This window comes from Xenopus laevis, chromosome 8L (assembly GCF_017654675.1).
Source record: "Xenopus laevis strain J_2021 chromosome 8L, Xenopus_laevis_v10.1, whole genome shotgun sequence".
NCBI classification, from domain to species: Eukaryota; Metazoa; Chordata; class Amphibia; order Anura; family Pipidae; genus Xenopus; species Xenopus laevis.
In genome coordinates, this window is record NC_054385.1 from 34,822,511 (window position 1) to 34,849,845 (window position 27,335).

At 39.9% G+C, this 27,335-nt stretch overlaps 1 protein-coding gene across 1 annotated transcript; it reads right to left on the reverse strand.

The window, feature by feature from the left end:
* On the reverse strand, nt 1-27,335 carry LOC108698325 (FH2 domain-containing protein 1). The gene is made up of 12 exons (XM_018229726.2): nt 26,928-27,335; nt 20,744-21,192; nt 15,843-15,904; nt 14,514-14,616; nt 13,632-13,717; nt 12,696-12,796; nt 7,202-7,272; nt 6,887-6,994; nt 5,830-5,900; nt 5,430-5,553; nt 4,884-5,048; nt 1-4,042 (listed from the first exon to the last, which is right to left on the reverse strand). The coding sequence occupies exons 2-12, from the start codon at nt 21,146-21,148 to the stop codon at nt 1,223-1,225; spliced, it is 4,116 nt and encodes a 1,371-aa protein (XP_018085215.1). The 5' UTR covers nt 21,149-21,192; nt 26,928-27,335; the 3' UTR covers nt 1-1,222.

The following is a 27,335-nucleotide window of genomic DNA, read 5'->3' on the forward strand; positions in this document are numbered from 1 at the left end:
TTTAATATACCTTGCCTTTAATGTAAGTTCTTATATAAATAGGTTACAAACAGCTTTCCATGTTTAACACCTCAGCATTAGGATTCGTACTCGGAGGATAAAGCTGGCAACATGAACACAGTTACCATCGGTATATACTTGCATATAAGCTCCAAATTTGATTGACTTTATACACTGAAGGAACAACAACTAATACTATGCAAAAAAAAAAAAAAATCCATGTGCAGAACATCTCAATAAATAGCATCATCTACCCGGTTACATTTTAAATAGGAACAAATATATATACACACACACAAACACATATATATTTACATATAAATGCTTTAAATGACATTGCTTGCCATTCAGCACTACCTGGGCTGTTTTCTCTGCAGGGGTATAGACTGGGGGAGGTAGATGTTGCTACTAAGCAATAATAGAGCTTTCTCCAATCCCAGAGACAGGCATCTTTTGGTGCTTCAGTTATTGGACGATAATATATAAACATCCACCAACAGCAAAAAGGCAGTGGGATGCTGTGAAAAGTATTTATTCATCAGTTGAAGTGTCGAATGTTCACTATCTGCATTTTGTCCAACTTCCCCCTTTGCTGTTAAAAGGGAAAACAGAACATTGCTTACAGTCATTTCATACTTGTATAAATATTACAGGGGGCATGGCTTCCATCTTGTCATGATTGTCATTCTTTGCAAAAGGCTTTAATAAGGCTTGTGTGGGCTGCTTTTTCCCCCTCCAATTATAAGACATATATGCACCACTAATACACAGACATTGTTGCAAACAAATAAATAGTTTTATGGTTGGGAACCGCTTTTCATACGTGGGTATATTTGCCACTTTGCCCAGTAATTGTTCCACAGTTAAGTACCAAACAGCGGTAACATGTAATCCATCTTAAAATTCTTTGAAAGGCTATTGCAGCTGGTGTCCCTGTTTTACATGTATAAAACCTCAGTTTGGAGTATAGAGTCCCCTTGATACACAAGTTGTAATGAACAGTACACCACCAAAGCACCATCCTAGCAGAAGTGCATCCTGGCGAATTACTGGAACTCATTGCATATACAAATATCTGGTACATCTTTCATAAAACCAAGTTAAGTCTCTGATTTCATGGTCTCTTTTTTTCCCATCAACACTTGAAGAAAAAGTGCCACAATGAAGCCTATATATGTAAACAGCTTGGCATCAACAGCAATGTCCTTATAGAAGCAGCCTCTCACCTCCATATTGGGAGATTGTCTAGGTGCTGGCTCCTCAGCCCACGATGTATTGAGGTGCTGAACTCCTGCCTTATAACACGGAAAGCCATACGGGCCACAGCATTTGTTCTACTAGGCCCAACATGGGGCATCCAAACAGATTCTCTAGCAGGCTCCAAGCTATGCCACGGCAGCTGTAAAGATTTTTGTGGGGCTGGAATATATGATTTTGATGTTAAAAAAGATCTGTATTTGCGTTCAGACACTTTAGCACCATCATTACTATATACATGTGCCATGTCATTTTTCTCCTTAGGACTCCACGTGACCTTGTCATGTGTCATTTTCCCTGACCCAGGACTAGGTGAAGAAGTTCTGTTAGGAGACTTGATGTCCCTGGACTCTTTGTGAGTCAGTTTGGGGGAGGATGTGGTTTGTTTCATACCACCAGGTCCCTGCAAGTGAACTGGGGCTCCATCTTTTTGTGCAGAGACTCTTTTCATTCCAAGTCCTAGATCGCTACTTTTTACAGTTTTTGCAATGGGGCTTCCACTCCTGCCAATTGAAACATTTCTCAGATTATCTTCCCTCTTGTGCTCAGCATTATTACCTCCTGTTGCTGCACCAATGTTTTCTACTTTTCCACCACCCCCTCTATCAGGGGTACTGTGAAGCTCTCTTTTCCATTTTGAGCAAGGGTTAGGGGTTTCCCTTTTACCTATAGTATGAATAGACTTTTGGCCTTTTGCTAATGGTTTGTTTTCAGGGTCTTTTGGCTTTACAGTTTTGGAGGTCTCATTCTGCGGCTCGGTCATCTTCTCTTGTGTTGTTGAATGCAGGGCTTTTGTTAGCTTACCCTGTTGTTTGTTTGACAAGGATTCCATCACTGTTGTCCGGGTGTTGACAGAGCTTGTCCGAATTAGTGTATATCGGATACTCTCGGGTTTGGAACGAGCTATGGATTGGTTGGCAGTTTCTGCTGCAGGATGAGACTTCTGCACTCCAGGCTGAGCTTGGGATTGCTTTGATATCTTTTGTGTAGGTTTCCCTATTAATTGCTTCAGAACTTTTGCCATGGGTTGGCATTGTGTCTGTTTAACATTTCTTGTTAAGGGCTGTTCTAACAATTGCTTGGGAGTTTCAGTATCAAGTTGAATAGGTTCCTCAGCAGTCTCAAGCTCTGCATGAGCTGCAGATTGTCCACGAGTCTCAAGCTCAGATTGCTTACACGATGGTTCAGGGCAATCAGACTCATATTGGACATGTGATTCTCCAATGAGCTCAGGCTTAGTTTGGTGGAGTGAATTTTGCTGCATTACAGGGTGCACTATTGATTTGTTCTTCTCCCTTAGTCCAGACTGAGACAGTGTTTTCTTAAGAGAATCTGTCTTTTTTCCATGCTGAGATTGACTGGATATCTTAGATGCTGGCTGAGACAGTATGGTAGTAGAAAGATCTGGTGCAAGCGTGATGGTTGATTGCCGTGTCCTCTCAGAAGCACTCTGCGGGACAGATTGTCTCCGAGACACAGGCAGTCTTGGAGACTCAGTTGTGCTTTGTGGTATTGATCTTCTGCGGTTTGCAGGCACAGGTTTGAATTGTATTGAAGTGTCCATTCCATTCTGCCATAGCAATGGTCTTTTATTTAGCAATTCAGGCGGAATCAATGCATTACTTTTTGCTTCATTTGGACTCTCACAGTTTTCTTGTGAGAAGATTGTGGGTTCTTTATTGGATGGAGACTGCCTACAGGCTTCACTTGCACTCTCTGAGTGGGACTGGCTTTGGGTAGCAGGCACAATCTGGGCTAAGGACAGCTTAAGAGGTTCGATTGGACTACTGGGTAGTGATTCTTTGGTGTTAACAGTTTCTAAAGATGGTTGGCAGGAAGGCTCTTGTGAATCCTGGATTAATGTTTGGTTTTGCTTCTCATATTTAATTCCATTTATTAATGTGTTGGTATCTGATTTAGGTTGGCATTGCCTTGGGCTTTCTGTTTGTGGCTGGGTGTGGGAAACACCAGGTATTTCCTGAGATCTAAGCTTCTCTAAGGTTTCCATTGTGTTTATCTCAGGCATAGCTATTGCTGGTTTTGAATGCGGATGTAGAAGGTCAGATTGTATGGCCGTTTCATGTGTAGGCGGGGAACTTGATTCATTTGTAGACTCTAGTCTACAGTCTAGAGTCTTCGGTTGTAACCAGTTAGGCATGAGTTTAGGTAGTGTCATGCACTTTGTAGGTTTTTCCAATTTAGACTGGCACTCTACGCATGTCTCAGCTGTAAATATGGGTAAAGTTGCTTGTTTTTCAAGTTCCTGATGTTCTATTGGTGGTTTGAGAATTTCAGAAACAGGCTCCTCTTTTAAAGGACTGGATGTATGACCAGACTTTCCAAGCCACTGATGTTGACTTGTGGCAGGAGTCTGGGATGTAGCTAGTGCCTGGCCTGTGGTTTCTGTATTCATATGAATTGTAGTATTTAAAATATGAACGTTTTTACATGCTTTATATTCCATCTGCTGCTTCAGCAGTCGCTCAGATACTTCCCGCATTTGGTTAGCATTCTTCTGATCCCAGCCATCCTGGGTCTTGTCTTTCTGAAATAGTTCAGGAATTGTGCTGGTTGGAGAGAATGACCCCGAAGAGCGCATCCTGCACAAGCGTAGACTAGGAGATCTAGTTAAACTACGTAGATTTCTCTCCAAGGTGTGTTCCAGGTCATCCCCGACTGGCCGATTGTCTGATGAACTATAGGTAGCCACAGAAAGCCTTTTTTGTAAGCGTTCTTTCTCCCATTGTTGGCGTCGTTTATCTTCCCGCTCACGGTCTTGATTTTCCTGTAAAAATATAATGCTTTCATCAGATTTCTTGTTTTAAATGTACTTTATAGACCCCTGCCCACATTGGCTCTCACTCATGCATGGACCATCAGAACATATTATTTGCATACATAAAGTTTATTAACTAGGCAGGATCCTGTATATCACAAAGATAGAGCGGTCACTCCATCCCTAGACAGAGGTTTCCACTTTATTTGTGCCAACCTTTGAGGTCCAACTTTTGAAGAATATCTAGGAGAGCAAATAAACCTTCACCCTAAACTATACTCTAACATTTAAAGAAGAAGGAAAGTCTTCTTCCACTTGGGGGTGCCTAACCTAAAACCCCAGGCCGGGGCTCCTATCAGCAGAAAACTGCACCGGCCCGGGGTTCTTCCAGCGAGCACCATGGAGCGATCCGCTTCTGGCTTCTTCTTCCTTCAAATTTCCCGGGGCAGAAGCATGCACAGTAGAGCAAGAAGCCAAGCTTTAACAAAAAAGTCGGCTATTGCATTCTACTGCGCATGCGCCTGCCCTGGGAAATCTGACAAAAGAAAAAGCCGGAAGAGGATCGTTCCAAGGTGCTTGCTGGAAGAACCCCAGTTTCTCCTGATAGAAGCACTGGCCTGGGGTTTCAGGTAAGTATACACAATCACTTGGCACCACTTTCCTTCTCCTTGAAACTTAGTATTGGGGGATGGCAAATTGGCATTCTATGTAGATTTCAACTCTCAATCCTCGGATTCAGGTCCCCCTAGGTGGCTAGACTCATAGTTCTTAAACACTGCCCTAGAAGAGGCCCAATGTCGCTGGAATAATAACTCCAAAAGGAACAAAGAAAGTGAACAGTTCTACTCACCTTTATGGCCAATTGAAATTTCTGACAAAAGCAGCTAAAAACTTTACAGCATTCCTCCAAGCTGAACGAGACTTCCTCCTCACAAAGAAATTCCACCAGTTGCTGCCTTGCCTTCTGTAAAGCCTTGATCTCCTTCTGAACTTCACATAGCTGTTCTTCTGCATACTGCAAAAACCCATTTCAGAAGAGCCTATTATTTATTGATTTTTACTATAAACTTTCTTATGCGGTTTATAGGTCATATAATGAAATTCAGAGATTGGAGCTAGAATGTAGTAAAATGGCAAGAAAATAAGGTAATTAATATGCACAAAAAGGAAGACCAAAGCGAAATAAAGATGAGGGGTATCAGACAATACAAAGACTCTATAAAATTACTGGTTTACAACGCTAGAACTCTCAAGGTTATGTACGGCTTCTAGCACAAATACATTATTACAGTATATACACGTCATTCACCACAAATATAGAATCGGGGCAGGCACTGATTGGCCATCGCTACAATATTTATCAGCATTTTTACCCCACAAGGATGTACAACGTTACCTCTATAAACTTGTCCATCTGTTCCCTCAGATCTTTCTGTTCGGAGGCCTTCAAAGCCTGACGCATAGAAGTGACCCTGGACTGTAGTTTGTTAAACTCCTCTAACAACCCGACTTCAGAAAGCCTGGAAAAGAAAAACATAACAACAAAGATTAGATAGACCTAAATGAATAACTCCCCATTCGCACGAAAGCCAATTTATACATAATCCCATCTGTTTTTTTGCTAAATAAATAATGCCCTTTATTGACTGTGGTGGTTTATTCTTACCAACTACCCAGATATCCACAAGTCTGGGCACTGCCCTCTACAGCAGATTATCTGTGCCAGGCAGTTAAGACACAGAAGCATATCCATACTCCATTACAAAAGCAAATATGCAGTGAGCATTCTTTCTTACCTGCTAGCACTGCTGACATGCTCCAATCTGTCGGTGAAAGAAAGCAGGCCTGCATTCTTGCTCTGTACCTCCTGCAATTAATAAACGGAACCTGATCAGAGATGGGTAACAGACGGGTTGGATTGTCATGGATTTCCAGTGCACTGCACCGAGCTTCCCACTCCAACACTGTCTATTTATACCCTTCTATGGCAATAGTAAAGCTAAAAATTGTCTGCATGTTTGACTAGGCCACCAAACAAAAGGATCTTTGCACATTTCTGCCATCCAGCTGATCAAGAAAGCAATCTCAGTCATGGTGGAGGGATGCCAAATACATAGCCCTCTCAGTTGTGGGAACAACAATTGTCGTCAGATGTAGTCAGCTATTTGCTGGTTTAAGATTCTGGGAGCCATTGGTCTCGGTGGCTGAATGGCAACTGGTTTTAAGGTTTTAGATGACTTGGCAACTCCGCCACATCTCGTTAACCCATTAAAATGTTCTGCTTGGACCAAAACAAATGAAACAACATTACAACTCAGCAGTTACACAGTATGGATATCTGCAGTCACAAGGCAGTTATAGAACCACTGCTCAGTAATACAACTGTGGGAAATAAATGCTCATATAGAAGTCAACTTTTCAGCAGTTACTTATAGATAGCGTCTATAAATGCAGAGTTGGAAAGTTCTGTGGGTATACTATACCTTTAATTTGGAGACCCAATAAATGTAAAGCTGCAGTACCTAACTATACAGAGATATACTGTATACAGTAACATTCAAACTCCACAAGTCCTATCTGTCCCAGAACCCCAAAACCAAATTGCACCAGGCCTTAATTAACTTAACCTTGCCCCACCGCCAAAGCAGCGAATAACTGCCATGCCGATGATACATATTAGCTCTACGTTTACTAGCAAAATACCATCAGTACAACAGAATTAACATAATCCCTACTTAGACACAGATCAACCAATTACAGCGACAATGTCCCTGGGTTTAAAGAGAAAATTACTGTAAAAAGATGGCTGGAAAGCTATGATCCGTATTCCACATGCTCCATTTAGCTACATACCATGACTACAAAGTGGAGCAAGTTCATCCCAGGCTTGTTGGCTTTTGTTTCTGCGAGTTTGAGGAGAGATGAAATCCGAAAGCCGACTGCATTCCCAGCATATCCACCCTACAAGGAAGCCGACCATGTTTCATTAATGGCATGTGAGAAGACAGCATGGAAAAGGCTTAAAAACAAAGGTAAAAGGATGTCTAGCTGTGGTGATGCAGATAAGAGAGGACAGATTTTAGCAAAGCAAATATTAACAGAGTATACAAGACAGTGTAAATATATGGCGTAAGGAATAATCCCAGAACAAATGTGTAGACCACTCACAGCATTCATAAAGTTTCCAGCCTTCAGTACCAGCTTGAGAATGGAGTGCAGTTCTGAGCATTGCAGTAGCTCTGGGAGTGAAACAGAAAACACAATAAATGTCTCATTTATTCATGCTGGGTAGTTTTGCCCATACTTTAACTCACATCAACCAATCACATGTTTCCCAGCAGTAGACCATTAAATGATAGTTGGAGATAACCTAAAAATAATGTTCCTAGATCACAATCACTTTGGTCTTCACTTTTTTAACTGCCTTCACTCAAAGTGCTGTTAAGTTCTTCATTGACAGCAACATTCCTCTGCCCTCTTCATAGTCCTTTATCTCTTCATCTCTCATGTCAGCCCATCTCTTTCTGAAGTCTTGACACTGCCTACTCTCTGCTTACGCCTGCCTCATGTCTGTTATCCTTCACCTTATCTGTCCATCTCCATTCCATTACTGCTAATCACCAGCAATCTCCAGTTTCAAAAACTTCCGAGGAAACGCACTTGACAAAAGAAGCAATTAAATAACACTTACTGCTGAGTTATCACTTTACAAGAGGAGTTATGTCCTATAGCCCATTGCCTTCCAAATGGTTAATTACAGGGAAGGCTTGATGGGGCAGGCATGTTCTCTTTCCTATGTGCGGTCTTAATGCCTGTATTGTATCTTCCCCATACAAAGCCAGTATTCAGATCTGCAAGCTATTAACAGGCCTGAGGCCTACTACTATAAACATGGTCAAGGCACTTCAAATATTAATTATCCAAGAGTACTGTTAACACTGTAATATATCCCTCTCAAATTCTGTCTTCTATGTTCATGGGACAGTCCCTATTTATAACCTAGATGAGGGGGGACATGCCATAAATTAGATATGCCCAAATGATGCCTGCTCTGATTTGATATATTGTTAGAACTGGTAGACATGTCGATTGTGCTGGTTGGAAAACCCAGTATGGAGTAGACAGCATAAGTTCATGGATGCAGTTATTTCCAAATGGATATGTATAGGTGCCCCAAATAATGAAATATTATACAACAGAAATCACATAACCAAACGCGGATTATGAATATATATTACAATTATTTATGCCTTTTGTGCATTATAATGCCATGATTTCCCATGGCAATGAGCACAGACACTCTTTGTTTCCCAGCAAATCAATGGACCTTTAAGCGGAAGAGATCAGAGAAGTAATTAAGCCCTTACAAACCTAGGTATAATTAAATCATTTGGAATTTGTCTTCCATCCAATATATTTTGCGGTTTTCAAAATTACTGCTCAGCTGAGCTCATAGAACATGCTGTTGCCTCGTCAGACTGCAATTTCCAGAACTTCTCACCTTGTGCAGCCACTTACAATTTATTTTTCAGCAATGCTCTGCACTGACAACCAGGAACGAAGAATAACTCATTCAGCTGTGAATTTAGATTCAACCCTCCAGAAATGAAGCATTAGGCCAGGACAACCCAAGTTGAAAACCTAGCAAAATAATGCCAGGCATTGTCTTAAATCACTTATGGGGATTATCAGGCTTAAGCAACAACTGCCCCAAAACACCACACACGGAACTCTTTATTCCAGGAGGCAATCAGACACATTGGGTGTCAGCAATATAAACATAAGTGGCACCAATGACAGTAATGGAATGACTCCCTTGAGTTTGACTCATGGCTGGTATTTTGCTACGTCCTCTAATAAATGTGATATTTGAAGCCAGAGTGATTAGAGAAAAAATTAAAATGTGGCCACCATGTGGGTCACCTTGCACCAATGACCATTGCCCAATAATACACAGTTAAAGATTAGGGAAAGTCTACTTACAACCCCAGACCCCTCTAAATGGCTCCATATTCCCCTCTGAAACCACACCCCTGGAGATGATTCAGTTCAGGAGGGGAGTACGAGGAATTTGAAGGTAGCCTGGTATTGCCAGTTTGTTCCCATTAATGGTCCATCATAGCTATACCCCGCAGGAATTTGAAGTTTATGGTCTATTGCTACACTAAATTTACCAGTTATTTCTGCCATATGCCTTTTGCCACACTTGCTTAAATCCAGAGTGAACATCTAGCCAATCATTTGCCCCTAAAATTACACTAGTTTTCTTAATTTCACATTTTGCTTTCAGAAAAGTGTTACGCTTACTTTGAGCCAAGTATTCCTTTAAACAGCAACGGAGCATTGAAATTAACCATACAAAATTCCCATCCCAAGGAACATATACTGTATGTCTGATCAGTGCCAACAATATATGGCTGATATAGAGAGATTTGTGTTTTATTTAAAAACAATTAAATTTTTTTTTAAGCCAAGTTCTGCAAGAGAGAACGAGCTTTCATGAGTTTTGGAGTATTGCTCATAGAAATAGGAGGGCTGGAAGCTACAGCTGAACCTAGAAACTGCCAGACTCACATGAGATAGTTGAGAGCAGAGCCAGGAGTAGATAAATCACATATGCATCATTCATTCCTTGTTAAACAGGTTTCTCATTTGAAACCAAAAGCACAGTGTGGAGCCAACCACATGAAAGGTACACAATAATTGCAATTAAATGTTAAATGTTTTTGCTGAAAAAACTTTGTGGAGTTATATAGCCCCATAGAGACATCATATGTAGAAAGACAGACATTGTTTCACCTGGTGCAGTAACCCAAAACAACCCCCAATCAGCAGTTATAATAATGAAATGTATATGTGTATAAAATAGTAAATAATGTACCCCCTATTGTAAAATATATAGATATTATAAGTCACCGTTGAGTTCCATGACTATATAAAAGCATATGGTGAAAGGCTAAGTACTTTTATACAGGTCTTATATCATTATAGCATGTTTGGGTGTAAGAAAAAGGGATGTACCAATTCCACTATTTTAGGATTCAGCCAAATCCTGAATCCTTTGTGAAAGATTCGGCTGAATAACAAGGTAACAGGTAAATGATGCACTAATCCAGGATTTGGTTCAGGATTCAGCTAAATTCTAGCACCTTGTGTAAGATCTAGGGAATTCTGTATTCAGCCACACAAAGTAATGGGACTTAAAAGCTCCGAACAATTGAATGCTGCAATTTCATAATCACAATTGATTGGAGAAAAAAATGCAATTTGCAACAGGGAGGCAGACTTCAGGTGAACCCTGCCTCTACTCCAAGCCCCTCCTAGGGGGGCCAGCAACACTGTTTGGAAAACACTGATGAACACATGTTGGAAGGAACTGTAGGGAGGCGATCAAATGGAAACACATAAGTGAAAGCTTCTGAGCATTCTCCACCTGTTAGTGCCAACATCTGCCATAGGTAGTAGTAATGAAACAGAATTGGTTTCATGCAGGGAAAGGTGTGCCATACGATGTATGTCTTACTTTGGAACACTATGAAAAATACCTCAAGTAAAAAAACAATACAGCAGCTCCCACTCATATCCACAAACTAATCTTTTAAGTACACAATATGCTATGTGCTTATACTTCATTATTAAAAAAAATATACACATACTTGAAAGGTTAACTCCTTCCAACCAACATTTTCCTTTAACAGATTGGACAAGAACACCACTGTGATGCTGTGATTAGGTGCCTGGCAGCTACAGGGGGTGTCTATCATTTCCCTAGTGAACGTATATAAACCGTGGGTGAAATATACATTTGCAAAAGACCTACGTGCTTTATACAGAGTTTTCTCTTTAACCATGAGCAAATTATAACCACGGGAATGTGTGCAAAATCTCTCTACATCACAGTTTTCTAGCACCTTTCAAGGTGAGTATAGACATTCCACTCAAATGTCTGATTTCCCTGACGTGACCTCACTTTCCCTGAAGACCCCCCTTGAAGATCTTGAAGGCAAAGCTAGCAGTAGGAGTCAGTAACAGGACATTACTCTGTGCTTAAACCTGGAACTGCCAGTCTCCACTCTCCAATTGCCTCCACATGTTGTTTGGTATAACTCAGCTATGGGAGGAAAATGAGGACCAATCATGGCAAAGTGCAGACATAAGGGAAAAGTTAGGGAAACGCTAGCTAAAATGCTACTTTTTCCTAGAAGAAAAAAGGGGTCATATACTTATATACATATAAACACATAAATGCCGTGTGCAAAGCCTGTATGGAGTTCTTTGGCCTGTTTTGTACTTGAAATGCAGGGCCTATTTCCAGTCTCGGCCAAAGACACTTGTCTGGCATTATTGTCCCTTTCCAACACTTTCATATGTTGGCAATTATAAAATATTATGTTAGAAGCAACTTTCTCAGATTATAGCTGTATGTTATCTACAGTGCCTTTCCTTATAACGTAGGAACTCCCCAATGGGAGTTCTAGTCCCTGACCATCTGAAGAAACCTGGAGAGCCGAAACCATCATGCAAGCAGGGAAAGGAAAATACAAGTAAATGGAAACACTTATGAGATAATGTTAATCCTGTACTTTGGTGTTCATTTCCTATAAATATTCACAGTCTCTGTTTTCCAGCTGCTTTAGTGCTACTAGAACTTTAAATTTAATTATGGCTTGATATGATCTGGTGATTAGGAGAAAGGCAAAGGTTTATGATGGATTAACCACACAGAGGGAAGAAATTAAAGAGAAAAAAAACCAAAACTGTTCCCAGTTCCAAGAAGGGCAATATGATTTCAGTGTGGATTAATGCACTTCCTATGTTTGAATGTTCTGCGCAAACCTCTCAGCTCTCTTTCCTGATGATAAGAGCCTGTCTGCAGTGAAGTTCACAACTTGGCTGCATTTATATTACACAGTTTTTAAAAAGTATTTGAAGGGATACGAAGCCTGAGCCAGTTTGCCACTGTATGACACAGCGGCCCAATTCACTTGGCTCAGGACCAGCTCCCCTATCATTTGTTGGGAAAAAAAAAAAACAATACAGCAGTGGAGCTTATTTAGGATGTCAGACAGGGGGTGTTTTGACTGCAGATATTTTTGTCTGGTGACAGCAATGGTACCATATACCCAGTCTAACATTTGACTTAGTGGTGTTCATTTACTAACACTGGACAAATCTGCCCAGTGCAGTTACCCCTGACAACCAGTGAAAGATTTCCTTTCATTATTCTCCCTACAGCTGTACTTTTATGGAAGCCCTGATATATTTGTTTTGCAGTAACATTTTTTAATTCATAATGATTGTGGCTTGTGTGACCCCTCTGTTGGATGAGAAAACGCTAACATGGCACCCTACAACCACAGGATTTTGGTCAGCGTATGCTCATGTGTGCCCTGTGAGATGCACATTCCAATACCAATCACTATATAATATGCAACATTAGCCTTGCTGTTTATGGAAGCATAGACTATTGTACAACACAAATACGCAGGTGCTATCTGAGATGTACACAGCCTGAAGAAAGGAACACATGCTGTATTTAAAACTCTTCATTGCCTTATGAAGAAATGCCACAAAATCAATATTCTTAATTCTACTAAGACTATTTCTTAATATGGCTGTGGCAAAAGGTAATAAGCATTAAGAAATTGCAGCCATTTCTTACCTTCTGCAGCACCTTTTAGTTCTCGGGCAGTGGAGAGCTGAGACACGAGGGTGGCATGGAAATCCTTCTTCAAAATCAGTCCTTCTAGTCTCAAGGCGTAGCTATTGAGAAAAAACACCATATTTATTGTATATTGCTTACACTGTATAATAGATATTTTTCATATTTATATATCAGCTTGAGTCTACTTCCCCTTCATAGCAGCAGCTTCAATACATCACTCGCTACTATGCAACATAATATAATTCTTCAAGAAACCAGGAGTAAAATGACTGCGGCAGAGAAAAGAAACTCCCTTTAACATTGTTTTCAATTTTATTTAAAGTCAAGATGTTCCTGTCTTTGCCAATAAAAATGATCATTCTACAGAAAACAGCAAAAATAAGATTTTTTTTTAAATCATATCTTGCTATATGGTGGCATAAAGTCTTATAGACTGCTGGACTAGGGGCATAAATCTCATGGTTGAAGCGAGGTCACCCAAAGAATTGAATTGCAGGGAGGATGAACAGTAAGTTACTCTAAACATAGAGAAGCCCTTAACTGAATCACCTGGGGAAGCCCCTCTCTGACTGACATCTACTGTCTCATGACTGACCTCCTTAATAATTCCTTTACACAATACAGCAGCATGAAGCTACACACAAATCTAATCTGTATGCTACTTTAAACTACACTTAATAACCTCTCCCGACCGTCTCCACCTACTGTACTTCCCTTCCTTCCTCCTATTATGCTCAAGGCTTTGCTGACCACTAAAAAGGGAAAGTCATTGCCAGCCACAGAGAAAGCTATTCCGTCTCCCACCATAGTGCTCCTTTTCTAGTTTCCTCTTTCCTCTCCTGGCTTCTCCCTCACCTTCATCACAACATTTTAAGTTTCCTATTCAGAATCTATATACTGTCTCTGCCCTGCACCAATGCAATGTGAACCTACCTTGGAAGCTCCAACAATAACAGCATGAAGAGGTCTGCTTCACTCAGCCTGCTTTTGTCTCCCTTAAATGATTGGAGGCGTTTTATCTGAAAGAGACATCAAATTGGGCATCACTTAAGTCTGTTTACTTGGTCACTCTTGACGCAGTTCTTTCGGTCTGTCCATGGGCTCAAATTGCATCCTATAGCCAATATTTTTTATTTGAGGTTTGTGCGGGATATTGACCGAATTCTGCTAAGCACAGTATCTGGCTATGGATGTGACCCACAGCCACTGACTCTACTCTATTTGATCTAATAACTATTACAAGCCTCTATGTGTTCAGATGTGCCCATTATGGCACCTTGAAAGACTCTCAAAAGCAAAAAGAAACCTTATGTAGCTCTAACTAGGGACTTTAACCGAGAGAATTATTTCTCATGGGTGTCTAATTTATCTTTTTGTGCAACACAGTGTGTAGCTGGACCGTGTGCACTGCATCACTCTTGCTTTAATTGGTCTGCTGATGCATGGCTAACTGGGATGAAATACAAAAATCCCAAGTAAGGTCTTTGTCTCATTGAATCACTATTTATAGACAGTTAGTAAGGTTGCTGGAAGTTGCAGTCAGGGATTGATCTGGCCTGCCAGTAGGCACAAGCCAAGGACACGCTGCATTAACCCTTTTTTAATTACCATCAGAAGCCTATGTGAATCAACAATATTTTGATGTGTCTACATCTTATTGCTATGAAAGTGGGCACTCAATGTGAGGTACTCTGGCGAGCCCTAAGAGGCCCAGTCTGACGCTGGTTGTAGTTCCAGCAGCTGAATAGTTGTGTCCTGCCATAGTGAAAAGCTTTATATTGCTAAAACAGCTTTTGCCTTAGAGCACCTTCTTACCTCATCCCTTTCTGGCAACTGCTTCACGAGCTCTGAGAGTTTCTCTGAGCTGTATTCATCGGCCTTACCCTTCCTTAGATCTTCCACTATTTGCTCAGCTGACCTGCCAAAAGAAACACCTATGAGCTTGATTATAAGCAAAGATGACAAGGTACAATTGGACCGCTGATTGCTATATTATAAATAGTGGGCAGAAAACTCTTTAGACTGCTGGTGGAATGAGAAGGAGGGGTGGGGGGTAAGCAATTTTTGGTGACCATATTATTGTTTGGAAAGAACAACATTTGTGAAGGCTGAAGGGTTCGCCATCATTTTATAAAAGACAGTAGCATGAGTACTTCCATTATTATGTGAACAGAATTTGTTTCCTCTACACATTTGCATATCGAAATATGAAAATGGCTGCCATACTGGTTGCTCCCTCATACCTTACCCTCCATTTAAACTAGTGCATACGCAACTGGCAGCACTTCAGACTCCGGTGAAGTGCACTTCGCTTGTTTATTTACAACTTACTGTATGAAATTATGATCATTGCATTACAGTCAAACCATTACTGGTGTAAACAAATAGACAGTATGAAGACCAAGCTCATTCCATACCCAGGATAATCCTTCTTTGCATATTGCCATTACATTTACATAAACTGAAACTTTCAGATTCCTTGTATTCGCTAAGGAATTTCCTACAGACTTTGAGGTCAAAAATGTATTGCATGGGTCTAAGGGCAGAGACAGGCGGTCAAATTCAAGGAGATTACAGAAAACAAAGTGTCATCCCGCCGGCGATTTTCATTCTAGCCGGCGGAAGGCAGTTCTGGGGGGAGATTAGTCGACCCGAAGAAGAGGAGATTTGTTGCAGAGTGACTAATCTCCCCGAATCTGACTGTGTGTCTCTGCCCTAAAGAGGAAATCCTATATGATGTAGGCAATATGGCAACTCCCTACCTATATATCCTAACATACAGATAAGGAATATTCTGTATATGAAAAAGCTACACTACATATTTTACAACCATCAGGTACGACTGGCACACATTTTCCTTTAGACGTTACTACAAGCAAATTAAAACCTAGCCACTCAAACTATATATCTAAGCAGGAAGAGATTCTTTTCTCTCTCTCTCGAAACGCGTCACGCTGCTTACTAAAGTTTGTTATACGGTTTGTGTTCTACATTGATTTAAAATAAACAAAGTGTGTCTACACCTCAATTCTTTATGAACAAGTCAAACATAACTAAACTTTTAATTCTTTAAATTTTTACCTAATTTAAAAAGGGAAGTTTTGTAGACCTTTAAAGAGAACATTTTATTTTCTAGATATTTACCTTTTAAACTGTTTCAGGAAAATACTAATATTCATGCTTCTCCGGGAATCGAGCAGAAAAACCTGCAACATAAAGTGATGAAGCAATTAAAATGAATGTATTCTCACCTAAAAGAACTTGCCGCCACCTCCCATTTCCAGCTCTTCCTGCAGATTCCTGTCCCTACAGGTTCATGTGGCTGCCTGCCCATGAAGGACTTCCCTTTCAGAACCTGGGACAATGGTGAATGAAGTGCACCAGGGAGAAATAAATGTGAATTCTAATTTTTTTTTTAATCAGAAGACACAGGCCCCTGCTGTTAATATGGTGAATGATAGCTGCTAGTGTCAGCCAGGCACAAATCAGAAGAGGTTTCTGTGCATACAAACAGGACTTGTTTAAAAAAAAAGTTGCTTACCAGTGATATTCTGTGACAATTTGCAATTGGTCTTAATTTTTTATTATTTGTATTTTTTTAAATTATTCCAGTTCCGGAGCTCTCCAGTTTGGAGTTTCAGTGGTTAGCTGGTTGCTAGGGTCCAAATTACCTTAGAAACCAGGCAGTGGTTTGAATGGTATATGAATAGTTGAGGACCTGAATAGAAAAATTTGCAGCCTCACATGACAAGTTTTTTTTGCTTCTGGGTTCAGTGACCCCCATTTGAGTGCTGGAACTAGTCAGAAACAGGCAAATAGTTCAAAATCTATATGAAAAAAATACTGATGACCAATTGATAAGCTGCCATTCTACAACATACTAAAAATGTACTTAAAGGTGAACCACCCCTTTAAGAGCAGTGGCACTGTCCCAAATAAGTACAAATTACATAGTTCATCACTTACCCATACAAGGTGCAGTACACTGAATGGAGTCAACAACGAGATTGATGACATTAAACTAAACTCAAAAAGGAAGATAAATGTGCAGCACCACTTGATGCCTAAACTTCCTTTGTATCTTGGGCATGTTCCATGGACAATACAGCAACCAGGGTCAGACTGAATACCCCTCTCTGGGCCTCCTGTCGTAACTCAAGTTTAGACTGCCTGCCCCAAACCCTGTTGCGCCACGCTTGCGCATATTTTGTTTCTGCCGCAACCAGCAGGAGGTTGGCGGCAGGAAGATGACTTGCCCAGTTCGTATGCAACCCCCTGGCTAAGGGGTTTGTGAAAAACCTATAAATGAAGAAGTACAACTCGCAACATACAAATCTTAGACATAATTGAATTTAAATAAAAATGTAAAAATAAATTTAAAAAAATTGTTCGCCAAAAAAACAACAACAAAACTTTCCAACACAAGCAGTTTATTTTTGGAAAGTTGAACATTACCTTTATAGTGTACAAGCATGTAACAAAGTAACAAGCATGAAGACAATTGTCATATGTATTCAGTTTTAGGAGTAATTTGATACACTGTTTTTCTTATCTTCATGTGTGGGATGTTGAGTTACACTCCTGTTTGTCAAGTCTGTCTTTTACAGTGATACACTGTATTATTACTGGCAGCAACAGACTAAAACAGGCATTCTTGACCTTTAAGTCAGGACCCAGACAGTTTAGGGTGGGTCTCCATCATGGTTCCTTTAATGAAGTGTAGCAGAAGACTTTTCTTTTAGTATGTTATAGAATGGCAAAATCTAAGCAACTTTTCAATTGGCCTTCATTTTTTCTTTTTTATAGTTTTTGAATTATTTGCCTTCTTAAATGGGGGTCACTGACCCCATCTAAAAAAAAACCCAAATGCTCTGTAAAGCTGCAAATGTACTATTTTTTCGGCTTTTTATTGCTCATTTTTTTATCCTTTTTATATTACAGTCAATTATTCAAATGAATGCATGGTTGCTAGGCTAATTTGGACCGTAGCAATCAAATTGCTGAAATTGTAAACCGTAGAGCTGCTGAATTTTAAAAAAAACTAAACTAAACTTAAAAAAAAACCAAAATTAATAAAAAATGAAAAACAAATTGCAAACAGTCTTAGAATATTACTCTACCCCATAATTAAAGTTAATTTAAGGGCCCGGGCACATGCAAAGATTCGGGGAGATTTAGTCTCCTCTTCTTTGGGCGACTAATCTCCCCATAAAGCCTTCCCGCCGGCTAGAATCTAAATCGCCGGCGGGATGGTACTCGGAGCGCTTCGTTTTCCGAAAATTGCCCAAAGTTGCCTCACAAGGAAAATTTGGGCGACTTTGGAAAATGAAGCACTCAGTGCCAACCCGCTGGCGATTTAGATTCTAGCCAGCAGGAAGGCTTTTTGGGGAGATTAGTCGCCTGAAGAAGAGGCAATTAGTCGACGGTGACAATCTCCCCGAATCTTCACGTGTGTCTCTGCCCTAAAGGTGAATAACCCCTTTAAAGGGTTCATTAGGCAGCCATACAAGGCTGGAATGGTAGCTATATTTTTGGCTTTCAACATGTAGTTGGGCTGATTTTCTTTTTTCTGGGCAATAGTCCAAACCAGCACATCTAAAAGTAAATGGCAGAAAAATGCAGCTCCTGTAATTTCTTCTAGAGCCTTATATATGGCAGAGTCTGACCAATGGGGTCAAAACATAGCTTGCCCCATAATGCACAGATGTCCCAACACAGAAGCAGTACGATTAAAATGTCCATTTAACGATTAACGATTTAATTTTAACAATAAATGTATTGTCCTTATGCACCTATTGTATTGTGAAAGCCTCTGATTCCAATGGGCAAACTGAATGCCTTGGATCTCATTTTGGGGCAATGTTAGGCCAAAAACGTAATAATAGAAAGAATGACAACATCACAAAGAAAACAGTCTTGTTTGTTTTTGTATAGACACACTACCATTGTATTCCCCTATTTCACTAATGGAGGATACCAAAACCCACCATCAGAAGAAATGTAAACACTTTTTAAGTCAATAGCATTGCTTGCAAGAAGAAACAGCAAATCCTCTGCAGAGCCAATTGCTTCTTTTTCTATTGTGAAATGCATTTTCAAAGTAAACTAAACACAACTAATGCTCTCCAAGACATGGTGTAACTGCAAGCAAGAAATAATCCCTTCCCCTGCCTGAGTAGGGCACTTAAAGGGGTGGTCACCTTGAAGTTAACTTTTAGCATGGTATAGAATGGCCAATTCTAAGCAATCTTTCAATTGGTCATCATTATTCATTTTTATAGCTTTTTAATTATTTGCCTTCTTCTGACTCTTTCCAGCTTTCAAATGGGGGTCACTGACCCCATCTAAATGATAAATGCTCTGTAAGGCTATATATTTATTGTTATTGCTTCTTTTTATTACTTATCCTTCTATTCAGGTCCTCTCCTATTCATAATTCAGTCTCTTATTCAAATCAATGCATAGTTGTTAGGGCAACTGGGCCCCTAGCAACCAAAAAAACTCAAAATACCAATTGTCAATGGTCTCAGAATATCATTCTCTACATCATGTGTACAGACACAAAATTTTGATTTAAAAGGACAAGTACCATTCAACATGAAGGGAAAATATAAAACTTTAGGAGATGCATTCAAAGGTTTGTCAAGTAACTGGCAGCGGCCATCTTTCTTTAGAAAAGTAGCAGCAACAATTTACATTGTATAGTCGCCTATCACTTCCCTATTAGGCCAATGGAATTGGCAAATGATGGTGCACTTTCTAGGAATGCACCGAATCCAGGATTCGGTTCGGGATTCGGCCTTTTTCAGCAGGATTCGGATTGGGCTGAATCCTTCTGACCGGCCAAACTGAATCCAAATCCTAATTTGCATATGCAAATTAGGGGTGGGGAGGGAAATCACGTGACTTTGTCACAAAATAAAGAAGTTAAAAATGTCTCTCCTTCCCACCCCTAATTTGCATATGCAAATTCGGATTCCGATTCGGTTCAGTATTCGGCCGAATCTTTCACAAAGGATTCGGGGGTTCAGCCGAATCCAAAATAGTGGATTCGGTGCATCCCTAGCACTTACACTATTAGTATCTGCAGTGGCGTAACTAGAGTGTGTCGGGGTCCCCCTGCAAAAAAAAATAAAAAATCTTCAGAAGGACCCTGCACACACCAATCCCCATCCTCCTGCCCACATCCCGCCCTGCCTCCGCCTGCCCATACCCCGTCCCAACTTGCGTCCCAGGTAAGTGATCGGCTTGGGAAGAGGGGGGGGGTTATTAGCTATAGAGACCCCACAGTCCAGGCCCCAATGTTCTCAGGGCCCCCCTGCGACTACGGAGTCTGCTTCCTCTATAGTTATGCCACTAAGTATCTGAGTTTTTTGTTAACAACTGCGCACTTCTCCTTCCACAGTGAAAAGTGACTGAGGACAATTCAAAGAATGATGTTGCTGCTACTTTCCCTGCATACAAACACTGAATGGGATTCACAAAACTGGAATAAATGTTATTCCTGAATATCAACAAATAGTAATCATTTTGCTTTTCACTTTACTGTATTTAACAGACCACTGCTAATTGATAATTGCTTTATATGGGTCAACACTATGTCGAGTAAAATTACTTTGGTTTGATGAATTCACTCCCAGACATGATTAGGGAGTATCCCAATACTGTATTTACCCTGGGAAAGTCCCAGAGTTATTCCTCCTCAATCCCTCATCTCTTCCTCCATATACTGGCCACCATTTTGTATATAACAAGTCATCATATACCAAGGCCCACTAGTATAATTAGTAGACAGATGATTAGCATGTAAGCAAACAGTGTTGACAGAGCAAAAATTAACAGTGGAATAGTTACAGCCTTATTGATAGCATCAAGAACCTGGAAGTGATGGCTCTTGGGATACTTGTAGATTTCATGATATATTTAATGAAGGATCATGTTGGGGAATATTCATGATCTGATACATGGCTAGTTACATGGCTAGTTTAAATGTTTGCGTTTGTTACCAAAAATGTGTTTGTAGTAAGACGATTAATAAACCTTACCTTATTCAAGTGTGAATCCCCTAATGACATGGTCCTGCGTACAAATAAAGAATTTCTCTTTTTGTCTTCTTCTGGTTTCCCAAAAAGCTCCTCCATCCTTCTTGTGTCAATCTGCAGATCTTCATGGAAAAGCTCTGAGCTCCAGAGGCTGGGCTTGCCCTTCACTTTTTCAGGAGGGATGGCCTCCCAATTGAAGTTGCGTAAACGTGACCGTTGCTTGGTGTCAAACCTTAAGATTGGGCTGCCAGGTATCATAGAGTTATTCAGATTAGGGGGTGGTGGGGGTGGAGGTGCTGGAATCTTTACCGGAATGGAAGGTTCTTGAGCTTGGAGGCCATTGTGTTGGGTAGGAAACTCTTCGCAGAGGCTGACATCTTTGGTTCCCATCTTCATACTGATCAACATTTCCTGGAGTGTAAAAACACTCCTTCCTGAGCTTGGGTCTACACCTACACCAGCACGGAGATAGAAATAACAAGCACACATTAAATCAAACACCTTCTATGGCTCATTGAACAAAGTTACGTGTAGGATACTTGTAACATCTGTCAGGACAAGTGATAAGCCACAAAAATTCCAGTATTCCAAACAATATGCCCTAATGATGAATGAATGCTAATTTTACTAACCTTTATATAGTGCCAACATGTAAAGCAAAGCTATACAAAAACTGCTCAGCAGTCACAGTCTCTTCCCTGGTAGAAAATCTAAGGACCATATTTAAACACACACAGGCTTTAGAGTTAGCTAATCAGGAGATAATTAACCTGCCTGTATGTTTTTGGAGTGTGGGAGGAAACTGAACACCTGGAGAGAACCATCGCAGACATGAAAGAACATGCAAAATCCATGCAGATGGAACCCTGATTAGAAGTTAACTCAGGACCCCAAACCTTCAAGGAAGAAGCTCTGACCCAAACGCGAACCACTATGTTATCCTACCAGAATGAAGTTCATCTGAAGTTGAATAGCAGCCCATCCTTGTTAATAAGATGAACATAACCAGGCAGATTTAAGCTTCGGATTTAACCCCATCAGACAGATAAGGCAATTTATTTGCCCCTGTATAGGCCCTCCCAAACAGCCTATCCAATAAATATCTCACTGGTTGGGGACCGCATCAAAATGTTGATGTGGTCCTGTTCTGATGGGCCTGCATTAGTGCCCATTATGTAGGTAGCCAAATCAGGAACGAGCCACTCTATTGACAAGCTTTACTCCTGCTGATGCCCTGTTCCTGCTCACAAACATTTATGAAGCAACTAACAAACTCATGGTACCCCTTCAAATGGGCATCACTAAATTCCTTCTAAAAAATAAGTGTTCTGCAAGGCTACAATTGTATTGTTACTTTTTATTACTGACCCTTCTATTCAGGCCTCTCATATTCATATTCCAGTCTCTTATTCAAATCAATACATGGTTGCTAGGGTAATTTGGACCCTAGTTACCAGATTGTTAAGATGCAAATTAAAGAGCTGCTGAATCAACAGCTAAGTAACTCAAAAACCTTCAATAATAAAAAGTGAAAACAAATGGTCTCAGAATATCACTCTCTACATCATGCTAAAAGCTAACTCAAAGGTGAACATCCCCTTAAATGCTTCATTTTAAGGGACTTTGATTCAGATCTGTTGAACCTGCATCTGTTATTGTACTACCCACTATGAATAAACCTAAGGCAGCCTACTACATGTGACTAACCCCAAGATGTATATGCAATTTACTTGACCAATATCCAATACAGGTCTGTTACTGCATGGCCATATATTAATCAAGCTTTATTCCTTCATTTGGGGGACCCACTAACATTTGTAAATAGACACAGCCTAAACCCATGACTCCATATAAGCTATCCTAATGTACGGTAACTATAACTCAACTGTCAAATGCTGTTACTTGCAACTGCAACCTACAAGGAGGTATAGGAAACCCTATCAGGTCAAACATTGGGAACACCTGTCACATCAGTAGATTTTTGTAAAAACAGCTACATTTTAGACATTACATTCCTTATACATTGTATTACCCTGAATTTCTTGGTAATTTCTTGAAGTTGCCATTAACTATCAGTAATTACATAAATAATGTACTTATAAACATATATGTTTTTGCCCCAAAAGCATACCTGTGCAACTGTAATTATCGACTTTCAAAGCATACCTCTAACAACCCAGTCTGTATATTAAATATACACACACACACTACAGAAAAAAAAAAAGTATAATTAAAGCTTTAACCTTGCACCTCAAGCATCCATAAATCTACAATATTTAGTACTTGCCGTCTGGCAGCTCTTTAGCTGGGAACAGACCATTTTGAAAATCCCCAATAGTCAAAGGCTGGTTATCAGCAGGTACACAGCTCCTGTTTTATTATGGCTGGACCATAATAAAGGGATGGTTCCCTTTTAGTAACGTATAGAATGGACCATTTTGAGCAATTTTTCAATTGGTCTTCAATATTATTTATGTTTTTATAGTTTTTGTATTATTTATCTTTTACTTCTGACTCTAAATAACAAATGATCTGTAAGACTACACATTTCTTGTAATTGCTACTTTTTATAACTCATCCTTTCCTATTTATATTCCATTTTCTTATTCAAATCGATGCATGGTTGCTAGGGTAATTTGGCACCTAATGCACCCAGTAAACTCTGACTACAAAGTGCATGTACATTAGATACATGGTTCTTGTTTTATTTTTAAGCCTGACGGTTATCAGCACTCACAATGTGCTTAGCTACGGCCACAGTATTGTAAAGTGAGAGTAGACCAAGCTGCCTATTGAATGTACAACATTTATCCAACAGCAAATTACAATATTATGTGATATGAAGAACAGTATCAGAATAACTGAGAAAAGGTTCCAGTGTATCCATCTGTTTAGCATACATCATCTATATATCCCCACGATGCACCTGTAATTGTAAACAGGTTTGTTGTGTCACTTAGCCCTCAGGTAATAAGTTTGCAACAGGATTCTGTCACAAAGGGCCACAGCATACATGTATGCAATTAAACCTTTACTACTTGTTGAAATTACACCCAAACCTTGACACTGTCTCCTGTGGACACTTTTATTGTGTCTGTGCATAAGCTGCAGGTACTATTCAGAATTAGGGCGGACAGTATATGCATACGTGCCAATTGCACCTCAGTGGCAACTATGTCTGGTATTGTCACAGGGTCTGGAAAAATTTCCCAGAAGTATAAACGCTGCTCCCTAGAAAATCATAGGATGTTAAAAAGAGATGTAAAACCAAAAAAAAAAAAGAAAAAATCTTTTGCCTAATGAGAATATAATTATGCCTAACATAATGGATTTATTGGAAATGCTCAGTAGTTTAAAAGTTATCTTTAATTGCCATTGAAAACAGTATTGCTCTGCCTCTGGCTATTCTTTGCATTCACCTTTCCTCTTGTGGCCCTCGGGACAGGTCCCCCATTCTGGGCATACCTAAGGTACTTCAGTTATGGATCCCCTGGCACGGGAGGGCATCCTAGACTGAAAATCAAATGAAATGGGTTGTGACAGGGGAGAGACTTGCGCAGGGGTGTGTGGGCTTTGGATTAATCATGGCATAAATGTTAAGGGGATAGACATATCACGGGCATTTGTCAAGGATTCCCCATTTTACCACCCAGGTGACCTATGGAATAATAATTGGGTTACCCTACTAAAGTAGTAGTAAGGGCCGCATAATTATTGATGGCAACCCTTTTGAGTATAAATGTACACACAATGTAAATAAAAAAAAAAGTCAATTCAGATTTTTAAAAAAATGGACATTTGGCTCTTGAAGTTACCTGGAGTAACTTTTTGCAACTTGCCTGAAGGCTATTGCACCCTTAGTAAAGACAACATTTTCAGAAATGGAGCCTTTACTAGAGAAGAGCTGGCCTATGCCATATTGTTTTATTGTTTCAAGAGTCAAAACTATCAGTGCAGGGAGGGGGGGGCAGACAGATGATGTTTTGTTTACATTCTCATTTATTTAGTTGTAGGTTTACATCCACTTACGTTGTGCTTAAAATCAGTTGTTATCAACCTATTAAGATATAGGCACTGTTTATCTTGTGTTAATTGCAGGGGGAAGATTTGGTCACCATAATTAATTGTTTAAGTTATTTATTATTGTCTAAACTACAGATGAACTTAAGAGGACAGGTTATAGTGGTTTATATAATGTATGCCACACAAGAGCTAGTGATATACAGAACCTTGGAGTTTTTTGGCTGAAGGAAATTCAGACTTAATTACACCCAAGAGAAATGCTAAACTGAGTGATTTTCTCCCTTAAAAACAAACTTGCAACGGAATTGAATGAAGGGAAATAAAACTCACTGCAAAAAACTTCGCAGATAAGAAATGCAGACGTCAATATTCTCAAATTAGCCATCACATGACAAGTGGGCACCGGTCTTTTAGAGCGTGGCTCTAGTTCTGTTGTATTCAGAATAATGCATTGCAACAGTCAGTGGAGACATATGCCACATATTGGGGTACTGAATTAAAGTTGGGTCGGGGTCAGACAGCCAGACACACTAGTAGCATCCCCTTGAGTCAGGAAAGAGTCAACTATGATACTAAATGATAAATTCTACAGGTTCAAGCCTCCCCAACACCAATGGAACACCATGCATTCTATAGCTTGTCCCTACACTGTGCAAATTGCACAATAACAGCTCTGGTATACAATGTAGCAATACTTATCCTAAATGGATTCTGTATCTTACAGCACCCATATTTACTGCATTCATTACAATACCTGTAGCAACCCAGTGCCAAGATAAACTCAACCACCAACCTATATATCACAGCCACAAATGATCACTTGTGCTTAGCCCTCTTAATTATAATTCTTTCCACAAACCCCAATATGGAGCTTTAACTACCTCCAAAACCATTACATACTTCTTTCAATACTCATGCGATTACCCATCCATCAATTATAACATTCCATTTAAATGGCATTCAATTTTACTAAAAGCAAAAATGCATGGCTCTGGTACTCTGGACCTGTCATCCAAAATGGTCCGGGACCTGGGGTTTTCCAGAATAGAATTCTTTCTGTAATTTCAACCATACTTTGTCTACTAAAAAAATAATTTAAACATTAAATAAACCCAATAGGATTATTTTGCCTCGATTAAGGATACATTATTTCTTAGTTGGGATCAAGTACAAGATACTGTTTTATTATTAAAGAGAATTTTTATTTAATTATTGCATTAACTTATTACCAGCTCTGCCATCACTCTGGATAATGAGCCAAACACCATTTCATGTACAGTGGATACAATCAAGAATCGCAACAATAATTATTTACTAGGCTTAAACTATCCCTGTATCAGAAACACCTATTCCATGGACTACCACTAAGCACCTCTGAAAGAGGAGTTAAACAATAACATTGTGCACATAAACTATATTCACCTTGATCACCCCTTCAAGATAGAAAGGCAATACTCCAGATATTACTGAATTGCCACCATCTCTCTATAAGAGTGGCATGTGTGAGTTGCAGTTCAGTGTCAGCTGCAGGTCTGCCCTCAGCAAACCAATCCCATCAGACTATTGCTAAGCATCAGTATGGATGCCCGGACCACAGTAGTAATGAATCAAAACACATTGAAAATATATAAAATGTTAAACTCCATGCATGTTTAACCTGATCATTTTTAGTATTCTGCTGAATTACAACTCTGTGTGCCCCGTCGCACTTAACTTTTTAAGAGAAGCACCACCCATTTTCATTTTTTTTTTTTTTTTGCACAAGGAAAATGTAATTCTAAGGATCTTCACATATAGATCATTAAAAATGTTTCAGGTTATATGTAAATGTAGTTGCAGTTAAAAGCAAAATCAGTTTGTTTGTTTTTTATTCTGCACTCCTGGTTCTGACTCCAGAAACAATGTAGGGGGAAAAAAAGCCAAATTATTAACAAAATAGGAGTTTAGAGGTAAATAAAGTCATCACAAAAGCAGCTTCAGTTTCAGTTCAGTTTATATGCTAATGTAGCAACCACTCAAGTGCTTAATTAATGTAAATTGAGAAAATGCTTAGAATTGCGTGTTCTTTCATTATGTTAAAAAAAAAATGTGTGCGAAGTTTCCCTTTAATGTTCAGCAACACAGTTATAAGCAAACAGATTCAGATCATCCCCTGGGCTCTTACCCCGACTGTCTGGCTTGGTGCTTGGTCCCCTTCCAGTGTCCTTGCTCTCCCCTCTGTGGGTACAGCCCTGTGCCCGAGCTTCATCAGGATGCCCCAAACTCTGATCTCTTGTGAAGTGTCAGGATCCCATACAGAGCTCTGCAGCGACAGCTTCTCCTTCTTAATCCTTCTAAACGGCTCCGCCTGCACAGTGCACCTTTATCTCCATCAGCCACACTCCTTTATCTCCCCTCTTCTTGCTATTCCTTCCGCACTTATGTTATTCTTTAGTTTGTCTGCTCTCTCTCTGCTCTACTTTCCTACTTGTGCCGGTCTCTGTGCTGTAGCCCCGCTCCTTCTGCATCCGGCGCATGCGCAGAAAGGCTGCTAGATTCCTTGGCTAATGATGCACTGATCAGATCCACCTGT